A 17,787-nucleotide genomic window follows, 5' to 3' on the forward strand; every position below is an offset into this window, starting at 1 on the left:
AGCGGAATATTTAGTAACTATCGGTTCCTAGACATGATAATTATAATTTCCTATCACCGCTATTCGCAGCACTAAGGACCTAAGATTTGCAAGGACATATTAAAATACACATAGGGACAGGGGCTCCAAATGCGGCGGACTCGCATTCTGAAGCTTGGCAAATCCGACAGCCTAGCGGCCCCCATAGAATTCTATGGGGGTGCTTCTGCTGTTGGAAATGGAGGGACCATGGCGGATATCGGCCCCTCCTTCGTACATTCTGGAGATTCTTGATATTTGCGGGTACACTTTCCCCCACACACCGAAACGGGTGTTTTCAGGGGATATCTTACATAAATCGATAATATGCTGAGTCAATGGGTTATCCCACTCATTGAAATGTAGAATCTGCCTTTTACCTGGGATTTTTCCTTGCAGCTCCTAAGGCTGCGAGGAAAAACCCTGACTCTTGTAATTACCAAGCGGGGTTCCGACAGCCAATTAAAATACCCCCTTAGTGTTTTTTTTTTCTCACCAGTACTCCCACACTGAGTGACAGCTACTGGCATGGAAAGGCTGTAGCCGCAGTATCTCCCCTGTGCAGCTATGAGGTCATGGCTAAGTGCCACTTTCTCAATCTGACAGAGGAAGCCATGCTGCATTCATGCTACACATGAGAAAACTAGAGGGGTGCAGGCAGCCTTTGAGGGTGGGCACCTAAGAAGGGGAAGAAATTAGCTTTCCCAGAGACCTGTCTCTGACCTTGACAACTGCCTCCATATACTGAGTAAGTTAACAAATCCTTAATAAATTTGAGCTGTGGCTCGAAGATTTTATATAATTTTTATCCCTGCATTATTGCATTACCCTATGTGTCCTATTACTTGTAAAGGGTTCTAAAAAAAAAAAAGTCATCCAACATGTTTCATGCATGCGCACTTTGCACAAAACGCGTGGATGACGTAAGCTGGATGCTGCTAGACATCCAGAGGTTGGAGTATAGGGACAGCTAGACTAGTACAAGGTGGATGCACCTACCTGGCTTAAATAGGAATCCTTTCCCAAATAACACCAGAACCGCAATTTTTCACATGAGAGCTATAAATTCAAAAATTAGTATCACACTTCTCTTTTTTTTGCTTTTAACAATTGTTTTAATGTTACTGCACTAATCATTTATACCCATAGCGCTCTGCATTTATTGTCTAGAATTAACTTTTTATTTTACAGAGCTGCTTATTTACATAACAAGCGCGGACATATTATTTCTTTAATACATTTTTAAATGTAGTGAGTGTTTCTTTATGCCATTTGCAGGTAAGTAGCTTGTCATCTATTTACCTTTTCCACTGCTGCGTATCGGCTGGCAAGCTGCTTTCGTAAGTCTGCTATATGGTGGTCAAACTTTTTCATGTCTTTTTTGAAGTTTTCTCTGAAATTAAGTAGCGGTTTCTCCACCTCACTTTGTAACTGTATGTGGAAGGGAAAGTATTTGAGTAAATAAGCTATACAGAATTAATAAAAAATGTATAAAAGGTGAATTATGCAGCCATCACCCAATAATCTACACTGCACCTTCAGACAGCAATAACGGAGTCTGGTCGCCCTCAAAAAGTGTCACAAGAGTATATAATGTACACTCTCATTTGGTTTTTAATTTAAAGAATCTGTTTGAGTGTGTTATGAAAAGTCGACTTTCATAATGTTGACACCAGAATGGTGACCGCTTCTGAATGTTGACTTGGAAATTAGGTCAACAAGCAATATGTTGACATTTGCATAATGTCGACAGTCAACATTCAGTTTTTTTGCATATATTAGTCTACCTCTAAACCTAACCCTAAAAATAATACAAAAATGTTCTGTTGACATTCTGATGCCGGCATGTCAAAGATCGACATTATGAACATGTCAACCTTTTAACAATGGCAACATTTTTTGAATGTCGACTTCTTCCTTGTCAACCTTATGCCCATGTCGACATTCTGGTGACAACATTCTGACCATATCCCCTATATTTATGTTCTAATTTAAATAAAGGCACTTTAAAGTAGGGCAACTTGAAGAAAAAAATGTGAATAGTGGTTCATCCAATGATCCAGAATTACTGTAACTTTCCAGAGGACACATTCTCATGTAACAGAACTAACTAATATCCCAGCAAAAATTACCTTTGAGGAAAATTTAAGATGAACTTCAGCCTCATCCGCAAGACTTTTTTTTACTTGAGCCCATGATTCTCCCAGGGTTCTGTAAAACACAAAGTTGTACAAGATTTAGTAATGTAGATATATTATATTTAAATTAAAATACATAAAGTACATATGATGTGCCACATCAATAATATAGTTTATTTAGTAATTGGATAGTTGTTACATATAGCTGAATATAGACAATTTAGAGACCTCTATCTATTTGATCATATTGCCTTGCAAATTGCAGATTTTTAGTGTAGTAAAAATACATAGCAACTAGCAAGATTATGGAGTGAATATTTTATTAATTTCAATAAAGTGCATCCATAATCACAGTAAAGCTATACATTGTGTCCATAAAACGGAGAACAATAATCCAATCAGAGATTAGAATCTTTTCAGCTAAAAGTGAGCTGCGCTAGTGCCAGGGTCGGCACTTCCATTAGGCAGCTCGGCACCTCTAGGTGCTTGCCTAGGGAGCCGGGATCTAAAGGGGTGCCCGCTGAGGATGCCTCTGACATCCATATCATACTTACTGCTGGTCATGGCTGTGGATCTTATAAGCCGTGGCTGCTGCTGCACCAGCTATTTTTTATTTATACCCACAGCAGTCTGCTCCTCTGGCCATCACGGTCATTAGCCTGGGGCAGCAGGGAGGCAGCACTGAGGACGCCAATCCCTTTTCCTCTCCTCCCCTTCATTCTCACACAGCCAATTATGCAAGCTCCACAAGAAGAAGGAGCAGCTGCATTAGCAGCAGGAGCCAGACAGACTAGGGAACTTTTTCATGGATTTTGGTGTAGTTGATTGTAATGGGTGCTGAGGGAAGGGGTGAACTGTTTAATGTGTGCTTGGGACAAATGTATTAATTGGTGCGGAGTAGAGGGGTTAATGGGTGCATGGATTAATGGGTGCTGCGGGTGAATGGTTTAATGGGTGCTGGGTGGGATGAGGTTAATGGTTGCTGGGAGTGAATGGATAATTAGGTACTGGCTGGGGGAGATAATGGGTGCTACTGTAGGTGAAGGAGATTAATTGGTGCTTGGAGTGAATAAATTAATGAGTGCTAACAGTGTGGACAAATGTATTAATGTGTGCTGACTGGGTGAACTGATTAATGGATTCTTGAGGGGGCTGGGTTAACTGGTGCTGGGTGTTGGGTGAATGGATTAATGGGTGCTGGTGGTAAATGGATAAATGGGTTCCTGGTGGAGGGACGTTAATGGGGGCTGATAATATGGATGAATATGTTAATGGGTGCTGGGAGCATGAATTGATTAATATACTCTTGGAGAGGAATGGCTTAACAGGTGCTAGATGGGGAAGTTAATGGATGCCGAGTGGGGAGTGAATTGCTAATGCTGGGCATACACTATACAATCAGATATCTGTCCAATCTGGCTGGTTGGAATGAAAACCTGGTAATGTATGGGAGCAAATGACAATCGTCCACTTGCTCACAAACGCTGCAAAACAGACAAAAATGGTCGTTCAGACAAATTAGTTAAAACACAGGAATTTAGCCAATTTGAACAATTGCTTTTTGTCCGTTTTCCAGTGTTTAAAACCATATGAACTAATTTGTCTGAATGACCATTTTTGTCTGTTTTCCAGTGTTTGTGAGCAAATGGTCGATTGTCAATAGCTCCCATACATTACCAGGTTTTCATTCCAACCAGCCAGACAGATATCTGACAGATTATTGTATAGTGTATCAAAAACAAAAAGAATGATAACCGCGCTCCACTGAAAGGATATGATTTTAGGATGTATAGAGTCTTTTCCTTTTTATTTCTCCTTTATACAAACATTGTTACAGTCTTTAAAGATTCTTCAAGGTTTTTCTCACCACCATCATTCTTTTTATTTTTGTCATATTTGTATCCAGTCTTTGATAACACTGGAAAGATTTCCAGCTGCTCTTTTCTTGCGCTAAGGTGTTGACATACCCATTGTTTCTTTGAATTGTATAGTGTATGTCCAGCAAAAATGAGGTTGATGTTGGTGGAGGTAAGTGGGCATATTGGGTGCTCTGGTTCTGCAACTAAGCTAGGTACACACTACCCACTGATCCAGTAAATGCTCCAATAAAATGGAGATATTATCAGATCAGTGTGCACCTGTTCACACTGAGCAATTTCTTGGTCAGTGTGTACTTCCCTTTCATCTCTTAAATGGGATCGGGAAAATGGGGAACAATGTAACATATACAGCACACGCTACATAGTTCACCCTATCAGAAGTGTTATCAGTTAATAAACACTCAAACGCTCCAGCATACACACTATCCAATTAAAGGGCTGATTGGATAGTGTGTATGTGTGTGTACCTAGCTTTACAGACAGGATGTGCATAAGAGAAATGACTCACCCCGTTCTCATACAGTTTGGTAAACATGCAAATGTGGTTGTATTTATTAAGTTATACATTTATTAACAGCATATTTAATTCTGCTTTAAAATTGGAAACAAACAGTTATAAAACAAGACTGCGTAATAACAGACAGACAAATTGGTATGAGGACCATGCTCCCAAGCTGACAACCTAAAATGAAGTAGGCATTGATATTTAAGGAAAAGTCCTACATATTGCATATTGGCCCAGCCAGATTGCAGAGGCTCTTGGTGGGCTCAGGGCCGGCGCTAGGCTGTGCTGCGTCCAGCGCCGTCCTGTGTTGCCATCCCTTCCCTCCTCCGTTCCCTCCCCCTGAGCTTACATATGTGCAATAGCGCTGGGAGGGAGGGTGGGCATTTCCTGTGCCCTCCGGAAACAGTAGCGCTCCAAGTGACGGACCGGCTTGCCCGTGCCTGGAGCCGCTACTGGGTGGGCTGTGTGATGCAGTCACAGAGGAGTGTCGGACTAGGGTCAGGAGGATATGAAAGACAAGAATCTGTAAAGTTATGAGTTGGCTGTATAGAGGGGGTAAGATAGCTTATGGAGGTTATGTGGGTGGTTCTGGAATTTGAAAAGCTTGCCTGAAGAGGTGAGTTTTCAGGGAACAATTGAAGATTTGAAACTAAAGTAAGGTCTATTTGCATGGGAGGGCATTCCAGTGGGTGCAGCCTAAAAAGTGCCCTGTAACCGTGAATAGGAGCAAGTAATGAGTGTGGATGAGAGATGCAGATCTTGTGCAGAGTGGAGAGGACGAGTTGGAAAATACTTTGAGATTAGGTTTGCGTTGTTTGGTAAATAGCCTTAAGTGTAAGTATTTTATATTGAATTCAGTAGAATACAGGTAACCAATGGAGTGACTGATAAAGTGGAGCAACCACGATGAATGTTTAATTAGGAAGGTCAGCCACGTAGCTACATTCAAAATGGACTGTAGTGGTGAAAGTCTGTTTTGTAGAAGACCAGTAATGAGATTATTACAATAATAAGTGCATGTATTAGAGTTTTTGCAGTGCTGCCTGAGGCGTTGTAATTACAAAATGACAGTAGTATGACTTATATGCTTTATTTTTGCTGCCTTTTCCTAATGTTTTCATATATAGATATAATATATATACAGTATATCTATATTAGGTTTTATAATTGTATATTATGCCATTTTAGTATTTTTTTCTGTGAACTGTGAAGTAAAATTTAATTTATTGTATATCCATTCTAAGAGTTAATATATCTCCTGGACACTGCGGTATTATATGTATTTTTTTTATAAAACCACTTGGTATGATGATGCCTATACAGAATGTACATTCTCTTAACTATAAACAGCTCATTAGTGAGTAAGGAGGATTGCTCAACAAAGATATTATTATTTTATTGTGGGTTTAAAATTCCCTAGTGGGCGCCGGAGAAATAACTCATTACTATGGAAATTCAATGGGGATGTTGGGAACCCTATTTTTCTCTTTGGTCGCAAACGAAGGGTTCTTCCATTAAATTGGTGCCAGTCACTAATCTTTCTATGAAGTGGGTCAAGTAAGTTGTGTGAGTCAATAAAGTGTGTGAGGCAGGTCTCTGAAGTAATTTGGAGGGGAATGGTAGCTCAGAGATAGAACAGTAAATTGAAGAGAGTTAAGGACATAATTCTGTTTTTTTCAGAATAGGAGTTATCACTGCTTGAATACTGAGAGAAAGATACCAATAGAGAGAAAGATTACGTCTTAGCTAAGGTTGGGATGAGCACAAGAGACAGAGCTCTACTGATTTGTGAGTGTATAGGATCAAGAGGAGATATAGCAGAGTATGAACATGAGAAGAGAGTAGATACTTAATTTTCGTTTGTGGGATCAAATAAAGAGAAGGTGCCAGGGGGTTCAGGGATGGAATTGAGCAGGTTGCTAGCTGAGGAAGAGCATACCATTTAATTTTATATTTTATCAATCATTTTCTTGAAATAGGAAGCAAGATCTTGATGGTAGCTGGTGGGTTGTGTGTGGGAGGGGTTACAATTGATTTAAATGTATTAAAAAGTTTCTTGGGGTTAGAAGCTTGAGCAGAAAAGAGATTGAAAATATGTTTGTTTGCCAGTGTCCAGAACCTATCAAAAGGAATTGTAGCGTCTTAGATTGAGGAAATCACTTTGAGTACGAGATTTACATCACTGATGTTCTACTTTACATGAGCGTTTTTGTAGGTGTCTTGTTAAATTATCATGTCATGGTTGCATCCAAGTATATGCAGAGTGTGATGGCTATCTGGAGCCACTTCATGTTTTATGTAAATGAATTGGAAATGTATTGGGGAATTACATATATACTGTATAATGTAATTGATAAGGTCCCCAACAAGTTTGATTTCCAGGGTCCCACAGACCTTAACCCAGCTCTGGCAAGAAACACAACTCCCCCATTGCCTCTTTATTTTGTTCCCTGATCTAGTCCTTTCAGGATCATATAATGTTGCTTACAGCAGTGGCAGCAACATTTATTGCAAAGAATAAAGACACATTGCAGCAGATTTTAACCAATTAGGTCAAAGTCTGTGTGAGCTGAAAATGAGAGCAACCCTCAATCATCATCCTGATGACGTTGCGAGTAATATCATGCTTTGCCGGAAATGTCAGAAGGTGGGCATGCGGCTGACACTCACTACGTGTACATTGAGTAGGAGGTGTAGCTATTAAATAACAAGACACTACTTTGTAAAAAATAAACCATACTGTGTGAGTTAAAAAGAAGTGGGGAAACAATGACCTTGGACTATCCAAAAATGGTTTTCCACATTTCATCCCTCTCACATAGATAGTTAGCAGTCACACAGCGTTCAAAGAAGTTTGTTTTTTTCCATGTTTTTAAAAAAATAAGAGTTAGAGAACACTTACCTAGAAAACTCCTTTTCTTCGAGGTCCATAGGATATTATGGATGGAGACCAAGCACCAAACAGTTGAAGCTTCAGCTCCCAGGATGCACTGGATCCTCCTCCATATATACCTCACCCCTAGCCATAGGACTTCAGTTTAGTTAACAAGCCTCAAGGCAGGAGATGGAAAGAGGAGAAGGAAGAGCAATTGTACACCAGAAACACTCTTACACAAAATAAGGGAATCTGTGCCCAAAAGAAAAAATTTACCCCTGCAGCCAGGTGCGCCCTGTGGACCTTGAAGAAAAGGAGTTATCTAGGTAAGTCTACCATAACTCTTATTTTCTTTTTCAGGGTCCATAGGGATCCACAGGAATACCATGGGAATGTCCTAAACCAGTTCCCCTAGGGTGGGGGACGCTCCTGAGCAGAAACGAGAGCTCGTCGCCCAAAGGAAGCATCCTGAGAGGCAAAAGTATCAAAGGCATAGAACCTAAGAAAGGTGTGGACAGAAGACAACGTGGCTGCCTTGCACAATTGTTCAGCAGAGGCACCACGGCTAAATGTCCACGATGGCCCTACAGACCGAGCAAAATGTACTGTCACCATGCTTGCGACAGGGAGATCAGCCTGTATGTACACCTGAGACATAGTCGTGCGTAACCATCTCGACAGAGTCTGCTTATTAGCTGGCCATCCTCGTTTGTGAAAACCATATAATACAAAAAGAGCATCTAATTTTCCAACAGTGTTTGTACACTCCACACAGATGCGGAGAGCACGAACTACATCCAGTGAGGCTTCACCTACAGAAAGATCTGGAGCCTGAAAAGCTGGAACCACAACTTCTTCATTCCCATAAAAACGGGACACTACCTTAGGAAGGTAACCCTCCTTAGTACGAAAAACAGCTTCATCCTGGTTTAAAATCAAAAATGGGGAGCGACAAGAAAGCACTGCCAAACCAGAGACTCTGCGTGCAGAAGAGATAGCGAGGAGAAAAAGTGTCTTTGCTGTTAACCATTGCAAATCTACAGAGTCCAAGGGTTCAAATGGGGGAGCTTATAGTCCCTTAAGAACCAACTACAAATCCTACGGTGCTATAGGTGGAACAAAAGGAGTCTGAACTCGCAGAACTGCCTGAATTTTTTTTTTAAATATCTGCTATTGAAGCAATCTTCCTCTGGAACCAGACAGATAGTGCAGAAACCTGCACTTTCAAAGTGGCCAGGCGGAGACCACGGTCTAAACCTGCCTGGAAAAAAGCCAGTATCCTGGAAAAACGCCTTACTGTCTGTGGGCACACCACTGACCAAAAGAATGCCAAACCCTGTAATAGATGTGGGCAGAAGCAGGCCTTCGTGCCCGAAGCATTGTCTGAATTACAGAACTAGAAAAACCTTTTGCTCTTAAGATGGAAGATTCAAGAGCCACGCTGTCAAAGCCAGACGAGCTAAGGGCCTGAATCAGATCCGCTCGCAAGCGCTATGCGCTTGCGAGCGGGTCGTTTGGCCACTGCGCATGTGCACGCCGGAGCCGGCTCCGATGTGCGCATGCTCGAGACCTGGCTAGCGACGGGCGCTCCGTTGCTGCGGGTCTCGCATCAAAAGGGGGTGGCTGTCGATTTTGATCGACAGCTCACACCGTTTTGGAGGCGGGCGGGGGGGTGGCTGGCCAAATGGAGGCGTTCCCGAAGGAACGCCTGCCGTTTGGGGGCGGCCCCACTGACATCATGAGTGATGTCAGTGATGAGCTTCTGGCTCTATTAAGAGCCAGAAGCTCACTGGGGCTTGCGGGAACGAGACCCTACCACAAGGGTCTTGTCGCAAGCCCCGATGGTCATGACCATCGCGACCATCGCCTGGCTGCTCGCAATACCTATGGGTGGTCACCCACAGCTATGCGAGCGGCCCGGAGGCCACTCCAAAAAAAAAAAATGCCCTGATTCAGAGCGAGCGCTCTTTCAGAGCGTCCGGCTCTGAATCAGGCCCTAAGTCCGGATGCCGGCAGGGACCCTGTGTTAGCAGATCCTGCCATAGAGGAAGAGGATATGGACTGTATTGACAGATTCTGTATGTCAGTGAACCAATGACGTTTGGGCCAAGACGGAGCTACCAGTATTACTGTTCTGCCTTTCATGAGAACTCTTGGGAGGAGGGAAATCTGAGGAAAGAGATACTCCAGCTTAAAGTCCCATCTTACTGCCAGTGCGTCCACAAAGGGTGCTGATGGGTCTCTGGACCTGGACCTGTACCTGGGGACCTTGTGGTTGTGACATGACGCCATGAGAACTATTTCTGGCATACCCCATTTGTTTTCCAGAAGCTGAAACACTCCCGCTAGGAGATGTCCTGGCGACTTAGGAAGTCTGCTGCCCAATTGAGTACTCCCGGTATGAATATTGCCGAGATGGCCAGAAGATGACCAAATCTGCCCAAATCAGAACCCTTGTCACCTCTTTCATGGCTGCGTAACTTCTTGTGCCTCCCTGATGATTGAGGTAGGCCACTGTTGTCGCATTGTCTGATTGGATCTGGACCGGCTTGCCCTGAAGCAGGTCCTGTGCCCTGATAAGTGCTTTGTATACTGCTTGCAGTTCTAGAATGTTTATTGGCAGATGACTTTCCTAATTTGTCCATCCACTGCTCACCCATTCACAAAAAATGTCATCTGTGGTGAGAAGCACCTAATTTGGAATCCAGAATGGGCGCCCTTTGTTCAGATGATCCCTTCTCAGCTACCGCAGGAAGGAGTGACAAACCTCTGGTGTAAGAAGGATACTCTGGAACTTTATTCGATAATACTGTCTGTTCCATTTGGAGAGAATCAATCTTTGCAGAGGCCTGGAATGGAACTGAGCGTACCCCACCATGTCGAAGGTGGATACCATTGATCACAGGACCTGCATTGCTAGCAGAATGGATACCCTTCATCTTCCGAAGCATCTTGCATATTCACAATGATAGGGCCACAATCTTGTCCTCTAGCAAAAACACAATCTGTGCCTGAGAATCCAGAAGAGCACCCAGATGTACCATCTGCTGTGTTGGAGAAAGTGGTGATTTCTTCCAATTAATGACCCAGCCATGCTTTTGTAAGCAGGTTATGGTCAGTTGAAGATGGTTTTGTAAAACAACCGGAATCTGTGCCATTATCAGAAGGTCATCCAGATATGGCAAAATTCTGACTTCCTGACGCCTGAGATAGGCAGTCATGACTGCCATTATTTTGGTAAATACCCAGGGAGCCGTAGATAGGCCAAAGGGTAGAGCCTGAAATTGGTAATGCTGAAGGACAGCAAACCGTAAAAATTGCTGGTGGAATGGGATAATAGGAACATGCAGATATGCATTCTGAATGTCCAGGGAAACCATGTAATCCCCCGGCTCCATTGCCAAAATATTTGATCGGAGAGTTTCCGTACAAAACTTGGGTACATGGATAAACCTGTTGAGGTTTTCAGATTTAGTATAGGACGATAAGCCCCATTTGGTTCTGAACCAGAAATAGATTGAATAACCCCTTCTCTGTTGTGACACAGGAACCGGGACTATTACCCCCGCCTGCAGCAGGGAGTGAATGGCTTCCTGAAAAGCCAAAGCCTTGACTGCATCTGATGGGAGATCTGTACAATAAAAAATTCTGGGGAGGATGCCTCTTGAAAGTGAGGGCATACCCGTGAGAGACCACTTCTCGGACCCTGCTGTTGTTTGATGCCAACAATCCGTAAACTGAAGAAGTCGCCCTCCCACCCTGGGATCCCCCCGGAGGAGGCCCCCCCATCAGGCAGAGGGTTTGTTATCCGGCTTAGAAGCTGGACGTCTTGCTGGCCCAGACCTCTTAGTTGTCACCTTGATATTTCGCGAAAACCAGACGCCTTAGAGGAAAGCTGTTCCCTTGCTCGTCCCTGGGAACTGAAGGACCAAAAAGAGACCTGTCTAGACTTTATAGTTGCCGTAGATGGCCGACCTGCTGATTTTGAAACCACCAGAGTAGCTATTATGTTATCCAACTCTGCTCCAAAAAAGTACTTTTCCATAGAAAGGTAAAACCTTGCACACTCTTTGATCCTGTATCAGCTTTCCAGGATCTTAACAACAGGGCCCTGCATGCCACTATTGAAGCCGCTGATGCTTTAGAAGCTAAAATTCCAGCATCTACAGTAGCTCCTCCCAGATAGGATGCCACTTCCCATATCTGAGAGATAAACATCATCTGTTCTCTGGTAGCATTTGGTAAATAATTTTCCAATGTGCCCATCCATTCTTCAACCGATTTGACACACCTCAATCTTTTTATTCGTGGAATCCTTCAGGGAAGATGCCGACGGAACAGGCAATGTAGCATTTTTTATCAAATGCGTTACATGAGCATCCACAGTAGGAGGTACCTCCCGCTTAGCACATACAGAAGCCGGGAAAGGATAACGATGTTATTCTTATTCACATAAAAAAAGTTTGTCAGGGTTACCCCATGCCTCATCCATAAGCTCAGTGAGCTGTTCAGTTTCAGGGAACCCCGTTTTGAGCACCTTCCGATGGTGTTTAAAACACTGGAGCCTTCTTACTATGAGCTGGTTCATCATCCTGAATGTCTAGGATTGATTTAACCGCCCTCACCAAAGAAGGAATATCCACTATGGATGGATGGTCGTCCTCCCCCGAGCTAGACCCTGGAGTGGAACCTTGCGCATCATCTGAGTCCTCTGATGATGCGTCTGAATCCATATGTTGAGCAGACTGACAAAAAGATAACTTGCGCTTAGGCTCCTTAGTAACTACCGGTCTGTTATCAACAATAGACGGTGCCATACCCTGACTAGAATGGCCATAAACATCCTTCCAGGGAGGATGCATAGGAGGTGCAAACATAGCATGCGTTGGAAATCCCACCCAAGGAGGTATAGTGGGAGCAGCCATATGATCCACAAATTGCTTTATTACCTAGGACAAAGAGGATACCCAAGAAGGCTCTTGTCCAGGGACAGGTAAACTGGACTGGTGAGGTGGCTCTTTACAACAGACAACACACAAACCATCCTTAATGTCCTGGGGGGACAAATAAGCAGTACATGATTTACATGAAACCAACACAGAGGATTCCCCATCCTGTATACCTTTATCTTTTGACATGTTCAAAATAAAGGCAATATTCGCAACGTTATGTGACAGCCTTCACAAAATACTAATAAATGTGAAACACTCAGAGAAAGACCTCCACCCCAAAAGGATGGAGAGAAAAAAACAGTGATCGTTATAACTGACAGACAGAAATAAAAGACAGTGTCAACACAGCAGCTAGCAAACAGTCACATACAATGCATGTAATATAATTGCAATCGACTTTAAATCAACTACACAGACACAAAGGAATGGTAGGATATAGAGCACTATACTCTTATACCTTAACAAAGGGAGAGATACCTGTATACAGGAAGACACCCTCCTGAGACCAACAGCATGAACCGTGAGCGTCTCATATACACGTGGAGGGTAGGCAGAGCAACCCAGATGCGCAAAACCTTCGTAGGGACTGCGTCTGGGTCAGTGAAGGAGCTTCCAGGGGAGCGCCTACCTTCCCTAGGCTGCGTTAACCAACCAAGTACGCTGGCCTCGTGGCAGCAGAAGCATCTGCTGCCGATCCCCGGCGTCAGACATGAGGCCCCGATGGTGTAGTTAGAACACGGACAATCCCAGGCCCTAACAGCAGCGGCTTCTGGTGCGTCTCTGACACCAGAAGCAAGGACTGCCGCACGCAATTCCCCGTAAGCGGGGAATCGCCTTACCCGACATCTCAGTACCTCCGTTGCAGTCCAGATCACAGAATAGCGCCTAGTAAGCTTAGCCGCAACCCGCCGAAATCACAAGCCCAGTTACTGGTGTTGCGGCCCGGCGGAGGTAGATGGAGTCGCAGTATATGCGTCTTAATACAGACGCTTAGTACTGCAAACCCAAAAAACATAACATATAATAAAACATAAAATAAAAGCTTAGAACTTCCAGAGCAGTCCAGTTACAAAAGGTGCGTCTTGATCCTGCCGCACCAAACGAACAACTGAAGTCCTATGGCTAGGGGCGGGGTATATATGGAGGAAGGCCCAGTGCATCCTGGGAGCTGAAGCTTTAACTGTTTGGTGCCTGGTCTCCAACCATGATATCCCCATGGTATCCCTATGGACCCTGTAGAAGAAATGCTTAGTTCAAAAGTAGAGCAACCTGTTACAGATGTGTCCTCATACATCTAGCCTCAATACGCCATGCAGCGCGACTTGCCTGGTGGGAGTGAGCCGCCAGGTCCTGTGCTATGTCGGGCGTCTTCTTTTGGAGATTATGCATCTAAATCATAATGCAATGTGACAACAATGTACCAGCAGACTGTGCTGATTAATTTGATATGCGACACTTGTATATCTGTGTGCACCTGAGTTTCTATATGAATCACAACGGAATTTGGAATGAAAAAAGCAGCGGCCACAACATTGTAACACTTTGTGTACAGATACAGAGACTCAGTCACACTCAAATGTCGCATATCAAATTAATTAGCAGAGTCTGCTAGTGCGTCCTAATCGCATCACGACATTTTTGTCATTAAATGATGCAAACAAGATGCCCAGCGCACATCTGTAACTTAAAAGTTTTGGTTAACTTAAACAAAACTTTCACCAAATCTTTCCGTATGCTAACCTAGGTCTACGGGGCAGATTGTCACATGCACATGTGTTTGAGTGGCACAAAAGATTTAGTGACTGTCGTTATGATGTCGAAGATGATGAACGTTCCGGAAGGCCTTGCACATCAAAAACAAATAAATCTATGGAAAAATGTAGAAAATTGTTTGAATATCTATCGCCTCAACATCCGAATGATGAATCTATGTTACTACAAAAATGTTCTAGCAACTTTGCGGGAAAGAATCAGAAGAAAGAGGCCGGAGTTGTTGGAAAATGGTTTCATCCTCCATCAGAACAACGCACCAGCCCACACAGCTCTCTCTGTGAAGCAGTTTTTGGCTGGGAAACAGACTGCAGTGCTACCCTTCATACTCGCCAGACCTAGTACCGAGTGACTTCTTTCCTAAAGTCAAATCTGTACTCAAGGGAACCCGTTTTGCATCAGTTACTGAAGTAAAGAAGAAAATTATGGAGCTGTTGAGACAGCCGACAGATAATGAGCTACAGCACGGCTTTGAGCAATGAAATATAAGAATGCAGCGGTGTGTGGATGCAGAAGGGGAGCACATAGAAGGGGAACAGAGTTAAAATGTACTTAATTAAACATAAAATAAAGCATTAGTCTCGTTATTTAATAGCCACACCTCATATATCGACCTCACAATGCTGGCACTGGGACCACCATTAGGCTGAGTGTGCATTCATCTCCTTGCTGTGCTCACAGACCCAAAAATGATAGAGGTGATCAATTTGAGAGGCCAAATGGTCGATATCAAGACTTTTGGGTTGAGCAAATGTAGCAGCCCATGCAAGGCCCCCTTTAGACAATTTTATAGTAGTGATGTTTGACGAACTGCACCAAAATTCCACGGATATTCCCAGATATTAATAGTGTGTTGCTGGAAACTATTCTTCCTGGAAATGTCCCTGTTTATAAGATGTGCCTGTCTAAGGCCAGAGCACCTTCTAATTATTAATTTTCATCTCACTATATCCCAAGAGGTGAAGAATAAACTGTAACCAGCCACATAATCAGAATGCTCTCACAGGTACAGAATATTTCAGGAGGTTAGTGAGCTGATTTTGTGGACTGCAGTGACCTGTTCATTAATATAAATTAGAAATGGCCATTGATGGTTAGAATATTTTTATCATCGATGGTGGAGATCCAGATTATAGTTTCCCACCATCAATAGTAGCCGCGCGCCTCATTTTTTTTTCCTCCACACTTGCACTGCAGAGTTCCTAGGCTGTCAGAAAGTAGCCCACCGCCGCAGCCAGCAGGAACCATCAATTGTACACCATTCCATAGTTTCATACCATCGATGTTGCCAACCATAATTTCCATCGATAGCAACCATCGATGGAGGGCACAGCGATAGCCATCCCTGATATAAATAGGTTAATGAGGACGGAGCAGCATATTTCAGGGGCAGCGCAAGATGTGAGGAGAGGAACTGAGCCCTGCAAAAAGCCACAGACAGACAATAAATGTACCATGGGGTCCATTTATTGAAGGGGCGAGAATCCCATAATCCCGGTTAAATTTTTTTTTTCTTTTCATCAATAGGCCTTTGTTGTTTCACCATATACAGTGCCTTTGCAGTTTTCATGTTTTGTTGCCTCACAACCTGGAATTAAAATGGATTGTTTGGAGGTGTGCATCATTTCATTCACAGGGCATGCCTACAACTGTGAAGTTGTGTTTTTTGTTATATTGTGAATCAAACAACATTTAGGACAACATAACAGAAAACTTCAGCGTACATAACTATTCACCCCCCCCCTAGAGTCAGTACTTTGTCGAGCCACCTTTTGTGGAAATTACAGCTGCAAGTCGCTTTGGATGTCTCTATGAGCTTGCCACATCTTGCCCCTGGGATTTTTGGCCATTCCTCAAGGCAAAACTGCTCCAGCTCCTTCATATTGGATGGTTTCCGCTTGTAAACAGCAATCTTCAAGTCTGACCACAGATTCTCAATTGGACATTTAAATGTTTCCCCTTAAACCACTCGAGTGTTGCTTTAGCTGTATGCTTCGGGTCATTGTCCAGCTGGAAGGTGAACCTCCGTCCCAGTCTCAAATCACAAGCAGACTATAACAGGTTTTGCTCAAGAATATCCCTGTATTTAGCATCATCCATCTTTCCCTCGACTCAAATCAGTTTCCCAGTCCCTGTTGCTGAAAAACATCCCCACAGCATGATGCTGCCACCACCATGTTTCACTGTGGGGATGGTGTTCTTGGGGTGATGGGATGTGTTGGGTTTGCGCCAGACATAGCGTTTTCCTTGGTGGCCAAAAAGTTACATTTTAGTCTCATCTGACCAGAGCACCTTAGTCCATACATTTGGGTAGTCACCCACATGTCTTTTGGCAAACTCAAATTGTGTCTTCTTATTTTTCTCACTAAGTAATGGCTTTTATCTAGCCACTCTTCCATAAAGCCCAGCTCTATGGTGTGTACGGCTTATTGTTGTCACATGCACAGATACACCAGTCTCTGCTGTGGAACTCTGCAGCTCCTTCAGGGTTATCTTTGGTCCCTGTGCTGCCTCTCTGATTAATGCCCTCCTTGCCCGGTCTGTGAGTTTTGGTGGGCGGGCCTCTCTTGGCAGGTTTGTTGTGGTACCATGTTTTTTCCATTTGATGATGATGATTTTGATGGTGCTCTGGGGGATCATCAAAGATTTGGATATTTTTTTATAACCCAACGCAGAATTGTACTTCTCAACAACTTTGTACCTGACTTGTTTGGAGAGCTCCTTGGTCTTCATGGTGTGATGCCTCTTGCTTAGTGGTGTTGCAGCCTCTGGGGCCTTTCAGAAAAGGTGTGTTTATACTGACAGATCATGTGACACTTAGATTTCACACAGGTGGACTTCATTTCACTAATAATGTGACTTCTGAAGGTAATTGGTTGCACCAGAACTTTTGAGGGGCTTCATAGCAAGGAAGGTGATTACATATGCACATGCCAATTTTCAGAATTTTATTTATAAAGATTCTTTTTTATACATATTTTTCTCATTTCACTTCACCAAATTAGATTATTTTGTGCAGATCCATCACATAAAATTCAGATAAAAAATAAATAAATTACAGGTTGTAATGTAACAAAAAAGCTAAAAAGCCAAGAGGGGTGAATACTTTTGCAAGGCACTGTATATGTAGGGAGTAGCTGTGATAACATCCTTTGCATGGAAAATGCTATTTATCAAGCATCTGCTTGTTTTTTAATGTCATCTCAGGATGGTGCTACCAGATACATTAGAATTACTGTAAATTTATATATCTTTTCTTACCTACTTTTTTTCCCCCACAAAAGATTTACATGGAAGCTTAATATGGGCTTACGGTTCCACGCACATACCCCTTAAGCATGCAAACACTGCATTGCAGGTGGATCATTTAGACAAGCAACAAGATAGAGAGATCATTGGCAACAATTTATAAAGGGTGTATTCCGCACACTAGTATCCATATATTTAAACAATAAACTGACCTGTAGTTGATGAGACTGGAAACAATTTTGAAGAAAAAATAAAGCACTATTTATTGTGCTAATATACAGCATACTATTCTGCCAATTATTTCATAGCAAGGCACAGTAAAGAATCATATGCTGTGGTAATTAAACACAATGCAGGGTTTACAATAGAATCAAGCAGTACTTTAGTCCTCATACAATCA

At 43.0% G+C, this 17,787-nt stretch overlaps 1 protein-coding gene across 6 annotated transcripts in view; it reads right to left on the minus strand.

Moving 5' to 3' along the window:
• Positions 1-17,787, minus strand: part of GAS7 (growth arrest specific 7) — a 473,968-nt gene that overhangs the window by 14,989 nt on the left and 441,192 nt on the right. For all 6 annotated transcript variants that reach the window (XM_088482672.1, XM_088482667.1, XM_088482671.1 and 3 more), the window contains 2 exons: positions 2,151-2,229; positions 1,321-1,449 (listed from right to left, as the gene is read on the minus strand). In XM_088482672.1, the coding sequence (XP_088338798.1) occupies positions 1,321-1,449; positions 2,151-2,229 (208 nt within the window). The remainder of the gene's footprint in view (positions 1-1,320; positions 1,450-2,150; positions 2,230-17,787) is intronic.

This window comes from Taudactylus pleione, unplaced genomic scaffold (assembly GCF_031769625.1).
Source record: "Taudactylus pleione unplaced genomic scaffold, aTauple2 ptg000290l, whole genome shotgun sequence".
NCBI classification, from domain to species: Eukaryota; Metazoa; Chordata; class Amphibia; order Anura; family Myobatrachidae; genus Taudactylus; species Taudactylus pleione.